This window comes from Magnolia sinica, chromosome 12 (genome assembly GCF_029962835.1).
Source record: "Magnolia sinica isolate HGM2019 chromosome 12, MsV1, whole genome shotgun sequence".
NCBI classification, from domain to species: domain Eukaryota; kingdom Viridiplantae; phylum Streptophyta; class Magnoliopsida; order Magnoliales; family Magnoliaceae; genus Magnolia; species Magnolia sinica.
The window spans coordinates 8,102,808-8,114,736 of NC_080584.1; the positions used below are offsets into that span (position 1 = coordinate 8,102,808).

General features: G+C 45.4%; 1 protein-coding gene across 1 annotated transcript; it reads right to left on the reverse strand.

The window, feature by feature from the left end:
* Positions 1–8,380: 8,380 nt before the first annotated feature.
* Positions 8,381–9,190, reverse strand: LOC131221986 (uncharacterized). The gene has a single exon (XM_058217288.1). It carries the CDS (start codon positions 9,188–9,190, stop codon positions 8,381–8,383), a length of 810 nt encoding a protein of 269 aa, XP_058073271.1.
* Between the last annotated feature and the right edge of the window lie 2,739 nt (positions 9,191–11,929).

The following is an 11,929-nucleotide window of genomic DNA, read 5'->3' on the forward strand; positions in this document are numbered from 1 at the left end:
AGTTAAGTTTGAATTGTTAATCCATGATTAGAAGTTTTAAATATTGATTGAGTCATGATTTCACAAAACACATCTCGCTTGCACATCAAGGGTTCAGTTCGATGTTAAAGGATTAACTTGGTGATCACTAAGCTTGAAAGGAACCAACCTGAGAAATTGAAAGGATCGGGCGAATAGTCTACACCACAGGTTTGCTCCCTATAAGTGTAGATTTAATTCCACATGGATGATATGTGAAAAAAATTGGGTGTATAGTTTTCACCATAGGTTTGCTCCCTATAGGTGAGGATTTGATTCCCCTTCTTAGCGTTACTTTTAATAGAAAAATCAAAAGCTAAAAGAATGAAAAGATGATCTGTAAGGCAAGTTTTAGTTTGGGTTATCTTGCTAGTTACCAATGATATCCTGAAATAAAGAAGTGAATTTTAAGGATGATAAGCCGAGATTGCACAATACACCCATGAGACTCAATGTTTAGAATTTTTTCTAATTAATGGATTAATATTTTGAATTTGATTATGAAGTTTACCATGAACTTGATTCCAGGAGAAAGTAATGCTCAACATTCATGAATCTTAAAGTTCTAGTATATGAATTGTTTTTCCAAAAACCGCTCGAATTCATAAAAATTGTCATGTAATTCTCAACTTATTTTTCGCATACTTTGCTTGGGACTAGGAAAGTGCTGGTTGGGGGTTGTGTTGAGGGTCAAATATTACATATCAGACCCCAGTTATTGCCTGATTTTACGTACATGATAATGTTTAATGTCATATTTTAATTGTGTTTTTATTGCAGGATGTAATTAGGAGCGTGGACTGAAAAATAGCACTAAAAGTGTGGATTTAACACTCCGAAGTCACCAGAGCAAGGGAGGCACTCCAGAGAACCAAGACTGAAGAATTCACATGCCAGGGATACGAGGAAATCAAGTCATTCACGTTAAAGGGGCCCGAAATTGGTGAAGAATGCAAGATCACATAGTTCTCGCTATCTGATTGGCTCAAAACTTCATACATGGCCTGAGGGCCATAAATTAACCGTACATATCAAATTTCAGCCCTCGGATCACTATGGAAGTGCCCCAACTGACAGATCAGCCCATAAACCGTTGATTCTGGGCCCACCTGATATCTGGAGCTGCCTCAAATCTGGTCTCAATGCCTTAAATAGGGAGATTCATTGAATGAATGGATTGGATTTTGTAAAGACATTACAGTGGGCCCCGTATGTACAGCGTGTGTACATAAAGTACACACGTGCCGCCGTGCACCGAACCGACTAACGCGGGTCAGCAGGCGCTGACCCGCGTCTTCTTCCCAAAACGGCAGTTGTAGTTTTGGCGCAGTGTAACGGACGGACGGCGTCTGTTTTGCGGACGCTAGTGGGCCCCACAGAGTGAGCATACGGATAATCTAAACCGTCCATCTTGTAGAGGGCCATGAATACTTCAAACCTATGCTAAATTTTTGTACCCATGCAAGCACACGTGTGTGATATAGAGGCCATAAGTGGACTGCCCTGCAACGTTCAAATTAATTTTTGAATGATGTCGTCTCTGATTCTGAGTCAATGGACATTAAAAACCATCCGTTTCTGATCGAAATTTCGAGGGCAATCAAATGGACGGGGTGGATTTTCTCGAAAACACCTCTATGGAGCCTACCAATCACGTCAGCGCCGGACGTGCGAAAGGCTATGCACGTCCGTAAAATCTGATTTTTCAGGCAGTTGTGGCCCTCCATCTTTGATCATATGGCAGATCTGAACCGTCCATCGTGTAGGCTAGCCAAAATACTTTCAAGAGACTTTGATTTTACAGAAATAATGCAAGGAACGCGAGAGTTATGAAGCCCCGAACTTGGCTACGAAAAGGCTTTCGCTGCGCGTGCGATAGCTTCCCAAATCCGATTTTCACCACTCCAACAGCTATAAAAAGAGTTCCAAAATATGGAGAAGGGTGTGTGCTTGAACAGGGGACGTTAGATAGAGAAAGAGAGGCGGAGAGAGAAGTGTTGGGAATTTTTATATATATTTTCTTTATTTTTTCTTCTTTTTCCTGTGAATTATGTTGAGATTTAGTCTGATTATGTTAGGCTAAACCTCTTAGCTAGGGCTAAGAGGTGAAGCTTGTGGCATGATGGGACTGACTTTATGTCTTTGATTTATGCTAGACTGACTGATGTTGATTTTAGTTCAATTAAAAGAAATACTTTCAGTTTTATTTAATGGTTTGTTGTGACTGAAATTACAATAGATCTGCGATGGCTTTGAGTATTTCTTCCTCCTTTTGATGTTTATAACGTCAGGAAGCCCTGTTGTTCACCATCGTCTCATGGGCATGGTTGGATGACGGTATCCTTCCTAATTAAATTTCATGCATTGCTGATTGGTTGGTAATTAGTTTAATTCTGTTGTTTGCTTTGTCTCCTGGGCATGGTTTGATGATGGAATCCATTTTAATTCATATACCTTTCATCTCGTGAAGACTAGATCAAGTAAGTTCAGTTTGATTTCCATGATTCTTGATGCAGGCATAAGATCTCCCTAATCTCTACAAGTGGATCCTCTGAATCCCTAGTTTTCCTTCCTCTGAATTCCTTAAGTTTTAGATTAGTATTTCACCATTATTCATCAATTTATATTTGATTTCGATTTCATCTTAGGCTATTTATATTTCTACCTAGTTTCAGATAACGTACAGGTTTCAGTCCCTTGGGATTCGACCTCGGTCTCACCGAGTTTATTACTACATCACAACCCTATACTTGGGGAGTGAACAACAGCTGCAAAGGATTTTGACGATGGAGCAGGGCGAGGGTTTGGGTGTTTTGCTCGGACCGGAGGGTTACTTGGTTTTATACAAGGATTTTGAGTGTGAACAGATCTAGGGTTTGCTTTCTTCACCGTCGCTCGTCTCCTGTCAATCCGCCTGTTGTTAAGCACATCCATTGCATTTTTTGCGTCTTGTTCGTAGAGAAATCGTACAAAAGCAAAACCCCCAAGTATGTTGGTCAATGGATGAACGGGGATAAACCATTCTGGATCCTCCCGTATTTCCCAAATATTTGATAGAGGTCCTGATGTGAGCAGTCGAATGGCAAATTGCCTACAAACAGGCTGAAATTTGGGTGGGTTTGAAGACAGCTCCTCCTTGTAGATCGACCTCTGGAAGCCTTTTGACGGATCACCGAGCTGCTCCGTCTTCGAAAAACAAGCGGCGGGACATCAGCTCCTCCTTTCACTGAGCTGCTCCGTTCTTCAAATCATGAACTCGTAATGCATAAGATCCGAAAGGCTAGCTAAAAAAAAAAAAGAAGATTTCTAATGCATAAGTACTATTAATTAAGATTAAATGAATTCATTTTTGGGCGTCCACCAAACAAAGCTTAACTTAGTTTTAATAAAAGTGAAATTCCAAACATTAGTCTTTTCTTTAACATTCATAGCCTTTGATTGGTGGACACTTATTTGGTGAAATAGGATCATTAGATTTTTATTTTATTTTTTAATATCCAATAAATGTCCCCCAATCAGGTAGGGTCACCATAGATAAAATTGTGCCCCATAAATTGGACATTTCAATTCGGACTTACAAGAGATGTATGCAATTTCAGAGTAGTTTTAAAGGGTTGGTTGATTTTTTTAATTATATTATAAATACCAGCTAATGACCCATCATTATTTCTTATTATTGTTTGCTTGAGGAAGGAATCATCTACCTTAAAAAAGAAAATTCCACTTATTTTTATATCAATAAAAACTGTGGGACCCACCATGATGAATATGTCATATCCATGCCATCTGTTCATTCTAGGAGATCATTTTTGAGCATGAATTAAAAAAATGAGGTGAATCCAAACCTCAAGTGGACCACACCACATGAAACAATTGTTCTAACAAACCTAAACCATTGAAAGCTAAAACCTCCCAGAGCCCGATCTTTATTTGTCATCATAAAGTCATTCTGATATGGATAAATATTAAATATTAGCTTGATCGATTCAAAACTTCTGTGGCCCCCAAGAAGTTATCAATAATAGGCGTCCATCTCCCACTATTTATTGTGGTGTAGTTCCCTTGAGCTTTGGATCTGCCTCATTTTTGGGTTCATGCCCTAAAATGAGCTGGCGGAACAGATGGACAGTAAGGATAAGACATATCCATCATGATGGGCCCCAAAGTTTTTTGTGTCCAAAATGTTCTCCTACCTCCGTTTTGCACCCAAACACGAGAGTTGTCAATGGCATGGGACCCACGCAGATCTTCCCGTTCCAGAGATGGGCATGGGCCAGACGCAATCCGCTTCTATCATCTAGGCAAGGCAACCAATGCCTGGCTATAGCCACGATAAAGAATGAGGGGAGTGGATTTAGGTGCTTGGTGGAACGTATTGGTCTACACACATGCACTTATCAAGCTGTATACATATCATATCATGGGGGTTGGATAATCTGACCTCTCCATATCCTTGATTTAATCATGGATGGATAATAATAGGAATTTTCACTACCGGATCCCTTGTTTCGCTAGTGGGATCCAAAGGTGTCATGCATGCCATCTTTATGCACATTTTGTACAATTCTCTAGACCAATGATCTCATGGTTGCTACCATGCACTGTTGATGACAAAAAATGAGGCGGATCAAAAGCTCAACTGGGTCACATGGTAGGAAACAGTGGGGATTGAACGTCCACAGTTGAAAAATTTATGGGGCATGAGATGCTTGTGAGAAATTCACCTGGTCCATTAATTTTGACAGCTCATTTTATGCCATGGGCCAAAAAATGAGGCCAACATCAAAGGCAAAAAGTAAGGGAATGGAGAGATTAAACGCACTCATCATTAAAACATTTTGGGCCATCATGGGGCTCACTTTGAGCGTTGGATCTCTCTCATTTTTGGGCCCATCCACTAAAGTGAGCTAGCAAAACCAAATGGAAAGTGTGGATTTCTCACAACCTCAAGGTAGGCCCCACACGGTCGAGGTTAGGTTGGCATGGCAATCAAGCGTCAATAAAGTTTTTCAGATAGGTTTTGGACATTTTAAGCCCATGTAGGGAGGGTTACGTGGCATTAGGTGTGGCCACCATGATGTTTGTGACAAATCCACTCTATCCATTAGATTTTCCATATCATTTAATTAGGACATGCACCCAAAAATGAAGCCGATTTAAAGCTCAGGTGGCCAAATGAACAGAAAAGGTGAGGATTAAATGCCTATTATTGAAACATTTGTGGGGTCACAGATTGTTTGTGACAAATCTACCCTGTCCATTTGTGTTTCCAGATCGTTTTTGGGCATGGGCAAACAATGACACAAATCCAAAGCTTTTTTTTTTTTTTTTTTTTGGAAAGTGGGCTCTTGCCACTAAGATTTCATTTAACAGGAAAACCTTTACACCTTTCAAGTGGGCCCCGACAAAAAGAACGGACCGCACTTATCATATAGACACTATCTCTACAGTGGCAAAGAAACAACCAAAATCTACAAAACCAGTAGAACTTGTCTGATAGCTCCTAACCCAACTCGGTCTAGGAAGAGGAGACCGCGCACCTCAAATGGGAGGGATTCCCGATGATCGAAAACCGAGTTGCATTGAGAAATGCTGCCAATCCGAGCCATCCCTTCAGCCGGGCTATTACCTTCTCTCGGAATTTTCGTAAAGGAGACAGAAGCACCTAGAGTCAGCCTATTGATGTGTGAGGTCCACGATCGCCATTGCCAAGAGGAATTGACCTTCCCCGTGAGGAGGTCGATAGCCATGCTAGAATTGGACTCAACCTCAATCCTATTAAACCCTTTAGCCAAGCACAATCTGAGGCCGTCAAAAATTGCCCGAATCTTCGTTCTGTTTTTCAAGCCCATCCCATAACCTGACAAGAAAGTGAAGATGAAGTTCCTATTGCCCCCCTGTAGATGCCACCCCATCCAGATAGACCTGGATTACCTCTCGCTGCCCCTCCACATTCAATTTGACCTAGCCCCTAGCTGGCCAAGCCCATTTAACAATTTCAAAGCAGAAAAGCTGGGGAGGCGGGGGCAGAAGGCCCAAGCCAACAAAATTGAAGTCCTGGCTGGGGGAGGACGACGACTTACCCGCAAGGATTTGCTTGAACGACCACATAATGTGGGCAATCGAAGAAGAAACATTCATGGGGTTCTGCTCAAATCTGGCCTCATTTCTGGAATGCCACACCTCCCAGAGGATGAGAATGGGGATCAGCCTGCGAGTGAAAATGGGCGCACTGCCCGGGGCCGATGCTCTGCTCCATTGCACCAACCTGGCTACAATATGCTGATGAGGGATGGGAGATATCCCAGGTAGCGAGGAGAAATGTTGCCAAATCCTGGATGCGTGGCGCCCCTAGATGAAAAGGTGTTGTAAAGATTTAGCCGCAGAATAACCAGAAGACTCACCATCGCAGCAGTTGCATCCAGAGGCTAGGTTTACCCCTTTGGATTGCACTCTCTCATCCACTGGGGTCGCTCCCTGCAAGAGTCTCCAAGTGAAGACTGACATCTTTGGAGGGATCTAGATGTCCCATATCCAGGTAGACTCTTTGGACGTTGGGGAACGGCGTCTGCTGATTTTCTAGGAAGATTTCAACGTGAACGACCCAAACGGATCATGGGGCGAGAAGCTCTCCGATCTGTCGTCTGAAAAAGTGAAGCCTCCCTGTATGATAGAGTGCAGAGTTTCAGCAGGGAGGTAGGAAGGGACGGATGAAGAAGGAAGGGGCCCCGCTGGCCCGATGAAATCGTTGATCTTCAAGGAACTCATGGCTTCCAGGATGGGGTAAATTGTGAGGTGGTGAAGAGGACCCAGCTCAGTCTAGTTGGCATCCCATAGGTTCAACTCCCCAGGACCCACTAGCCACTACACATTAGCATCCAGCAGCGGCAATAAGGTTCTAATTTGCTTCCAAAGGGGTGAAGCACAGCTCGACGTGGTGATTAGAGTCGCGGTCTCTAGATTGGTGGAGTATTCGCCATCCACGGCCCAACAATAACCCCATATTTGACATCTCAAGCCAACTTCATCCGCAAAGCAACCATGACCTCTTTCAGGCGTCTAACCCCTAGCCCGCCTTCCTCAATAGGCTTGGTGATATTTTTCCATGCTACCCAGTGGCACTTGCCTTTTTCGTCGGCCCACCCCCAAAAGAATCGGGCAAAGATACGCTCCATGTCCGCGATTACTTGAGCGGGAACATGAGCAGCTGCAAGGGCATGTAGCGACGTGCTACCCAGAACGTGTCTGATGAGAGTTAACCTGCCAGCTTGGGACAGGTACCTCGCTTTCCAACCACAAACTCTTCGCTGCATTCTGTCTAAAAGATATTGGAAATCTGCCTGTTTAGCCTTACCACTTAAGATGGGCACTCCTAGATACTTCGCGTCATCGTCACCTTTGCTGAAACCTAGCAGTCGCTCCGTGTTTCTGATCCTGCTCACCACCAGCCTACTATAGAAGAGAAAACAGCTTTTATTGTTATTGATCTTTTGGCCCGTGGCCTCTTGAAAGGTGGTCAAAAAATCTTTGACTTTATGGAGCACTGTCTTGCTACAATTGACAAAAAGCAGGTGTCATCCGCGAACAGTAAATGCATGAGGAGAGGGCAGCCCCTTTTCAGCTTAAAGGGTTGGCAACCACCAGTAACAACTAGTTGTTTGAAGTTTCTCAAGAACACCTCAGCTACAAGAATAAAGTGCACTGGAGAGATGGGGTCCCCTTGCCTCAAACCTCTGGACGATTTGAAAAAACCCGCCAATTCCTCATTAATGAGAACTGAGAACCAGTTGTTACCCTAGCATGTTTCCATCAAGGCAATCGACCTCTCACTGAAGCCAAAACTATGCAGTACCTGTTTAAGGAAATTCCAGTCCACCCTATCATAGGCTTTCTTCAAGTCCAACTTGAGAATGATGTTGCCCCCATGAACCTTTCTGTTGATATCCCACATTGCCTCTTGGGCTAGCGCGATGTTTTCCGTAATAGCTCTTCCTTGAACAAAAGCCCCTTGCTCACTGAAGATGAGTTTGGGCAGAAGCTTGCTCAGCCTGTTAGAGAGGATTTTGGAAATAATTTTGTAAATCACATTGTAAAGGCTGATAGGGCGGTAGTCTACAAATGAAGAAGCTGAGGAGGACTTGGGGATTAAGCAGATAAGTGAAGTAGAAAATGCCCTGGGCAGCTCCCCTCCAGCTATCATGAAAGCCCTAGCCTTGAGGATGTCCTGCCCCACGATGGGCCAACACTCTATGAAAATTTCCCCTGAGAAACCATCAAGGCCTAGTGCACTGTCCTTCGGGATCGCAAAGAGGGCCTGATAAGTTTCGGCAAGGGAAGGGGGGGCCAGCAGTGCGTCATTATCCTACTGTGATAGGAGGGAAGGTATGACTGAGGTGAAGTCATGGTGGTAGGGGGGAGGTTCGGCTGAGAAAAGCTCTTCAAAGAACGCCACAGTTGCAGCTTTCATTAGCTCTTGGTCTGCGATGGTGTTCGCCAAAGCGTCTGTGATGGAGGAGATGATAGATCGCCTCATTTTTTCACTGGCAAAGGCATTGAAGTGTTTAGAATTTCGGTTGGTCTCTTTTAGCCAATGATTCCTCACTTTCTGTTTCCAATATACGTCTTCTATGAGTTCCAGATGCACCAGCCGTTGCCTGGCAGCAACGTTTTCCTGGAGCAGATTGTCACTGAGAGACCCCTGCATTCTGAATTCAATGCGCTGTAAATCATCTTCTGCTTTTTTGATCTGCTGAAAGACGTTCCTACAAACCTTCTTGTTCCAAACCTTTAGCAGCTGCTTCGTCTTCTTAAGCTTGAGTTGCACGTTAATCATGGGTTGGTTAGAGCATTCACCTTCCCATGCCTTCTTGATGACTTGCTGGAACATGTCATGAAGCGTCCACATTCTGAGGAAGCGGAAAAGCCTGATTTTGGGCTGATGCTGGGGCAGGAACGACAGCAAAAGAGGGGAGTGATCGGAGTTGGCCCTGGGTAAGTGTTCCATGCTGAAGGCGGGGAAGGCAGCTGCCCATCTATCGTTGAGAAGAACCCGGTCCAACCCGGCCCAAACACAAGTCATCCCAACGTGATTTTTGCTCCACGTGAATCTGTTACCGACGAAGCCTGCATCTAAAAGCCCCGCATCTTGAATGGCGTCGAAGAATTGGATCATGTTGGCTCTATTGCGTTGCCGATAACCCAGTTTATCGTCAGCAGCTACGATCTCGTTAAAATCCCCTCCAACAGCCCAGGGGCCAGTGGCATCTCAACTTAGATCCACCATTTCGAGCCACAAAGATCTTCTATTAATTATGGAGCAGCTAGTATAAACAATGGACAGTAGGATATTGTCCCTGGGATCCTGCAAAGAGATACTTAAGGAAAGCATTTGGTTAGAAGAGGAATGGACGACAACATTGAAGTGATTATGATAAAACACCCAAAATTCCCCCCCGGCCTCGCCATTGGATAGGGAGGAATGAAAGCCAAGTTTCAATCCAGTGGCCACACGCCTTTCCTCACACAACATGGGTTCCAGGATGGCCACCAACATGAGGTTCAATTTTCTGACTAGTTTTCTAAGCGATCAGATGGTAGGCACATTCCTTACTCCGCGGGCATTCCAGATGTGGGCTTTAACCATCCGTAACACATCCTGAGTTCACAGCCCATCGCTTGAGTCTATGGAGCGTGCAGGCCCACTCTCCTTCTTCTAGTGGCCTCGTTAATTTCCTACTCAAAAGCTTTTTCCTGCGACCTTTTGCTGCATTGGTTGGTGCTCCTGTTAGGGGAGGAGCATGGTTGATGGGGGCAGCAATCGCCTCACTCTACTCCTAGGTGTGCTGATCCCCTAGAAGATCTCCTGGATCCAGTGTGGGAGAGATGGGTGGGTCCTGATCTGTTGGCCTATCTCCCCAGGAAAGGCTGGATTGCAAGGCCTGCTGCCCCTTGTCCATGGCGTTCTTCTCAAAATACGAAGACAGATCCACAGCAATACGGACTGATCTCCCTGAGCCTGTGAGATCGACTATCCGATCCTCCCCGTCAAACCATCCTCTCATTAGGGTAAGAATGTTGCTTTGGGTGATGTCTTTAGAATGAAACCTTTCCAGAGGGCTATCAGCTAGCCTGAGAGGGAGCAGCCCACCAATCTAGCTTGCATCCTGAGGACAGCCCTAAAGGGCCCGACGAGACTTTGGCTGAACCAGGGAAATTGCAGGGAGGGGAGAGTAGATTTTGAAACCCGGTGGGATGGTCATTGGCGACTAGCAAATTCCACCTCTGATCTGGTCTCTACATGCGAAATAGATAATCCCACTCTGGGATTAATGGGGCCACTGGAGGAGCAGTCCGCAGGAACCGCGTTCACCTCGAAATGAGGAGTTAGCCTAAATCCTAGCTAGGGAGTGGTGGGGCTGGTAGTCTCTCTAACTTCAGAGGCTAGTATCCACTTCCCGTGGGGTTGAGACCCTGAAAGGAGAGGACGAGTAGGGTGCTTGTCATGGGCAAGAAGGGGAACGTGGGATGGCAGGACTACTACCTGCTGATAGGAAGGGGTGGATTTATGGGCTCCTCAGTAGGAGGGTGGGGAAGGAGGGTGGGGCATCTCAGCAGGGCCAAAGGGTGAGCACCAGCTGAGGGTTCTACTTGAAGGAGCTCAGGGAGGGTAGGAGGGGGGCGAGGGGGAGGGTGGACCCCGCTCATCAGCAGGGGCAAGGAGTGAGGGGAGTGGAGGGTCATAGAGTTTTAGAGAGAGAGAGAGAGAGACAAGGACATTTACACAAACATCAGGTGGGAGTGAGGTGAGAGGCTCCGTAGGTGAGTGGAATGCCCAAGCCACCAAAGCTTTGGTAATCTCAGTGCCCTGCGAACGGAGGGACGAGGAATGACATCGATCTCTCTAGAAATGAAGCTCTCCACCACTCCAATAACAGGAAAGGTTTTCCCACAGACCTTCAGGAACCTTAAGCTATGTAGGTTAGCCCTCTGCTTTGGCTTAATCCTGACCCTCGCAAAAGCCTGGAAGGTCCCCCAAAGGGCTGCACTGTCCATCTCCACAACTTCTCTGAAGGAAGCGGCCAATTTCTCAATAATAGAAATGAACCAGGCATGAGCGGGAATCCCCAGAAGATGAATCCACACCCCCTGGAACAGGGGGGTTGATTCGGCCGACCATGTAGCAATGCCTATAAGGCCCATCTCCGAATGCAGTTGGGAATCGGCCGCGAAATCAATCATCTCCTGCCTAGATTTGAATCTGAGGAGGAATTGTTTGGGGCCAATCCTGGTGAAATGTACTTGCAGGGAAGACAATGAGGATTTCTAAAATGTGTCTATCAGATGCAAGATAGAGACTGATACCTTAAATGCTGAGGCAATAAGAGTTGAGGAAAGGGCTTCCTTTATCTTTTCCACCTCCCCACTATCCACCACGACAGTGAAGGGGTCTTGCTGTGTGGCATTTGCTGCTCAGCGATTTTCTGTTACCGCAGGGTTGGCCTAACTGTTGAGTAGGGATTGCTTCACCCTGTCCATGAAGGAGCCCGGGCCAACAAGGGGGTTAGGGTGGGCCTGGCGAGTCATCTCTGTTCTTAGTCGCCCCTCCTGAGCCTTTGCTCTGGCAATGGAGATGATCCTGCCATCGACTCTCCGCCCGTTCAAACATTGGGCTGCATTGTATGCTTCCTACTCGTACTGAAATCGGACGAAAGCAAAACCCCAAGATTTGCCGCAACTACGATCCCTAGGTATGAAGATGACCGATAGCTTCCCAAATCTACTGAAGATGTGGAGCAAATCATCATCTGTTGTGTTGAATGTAAGATTTTTTATGAAAAGGGTGAAGAAGGGCGAAGAAGGTTTACAGGGTTGGACACAAATCCAAAGCTTAAGTAGCCCACACAATAGGAAA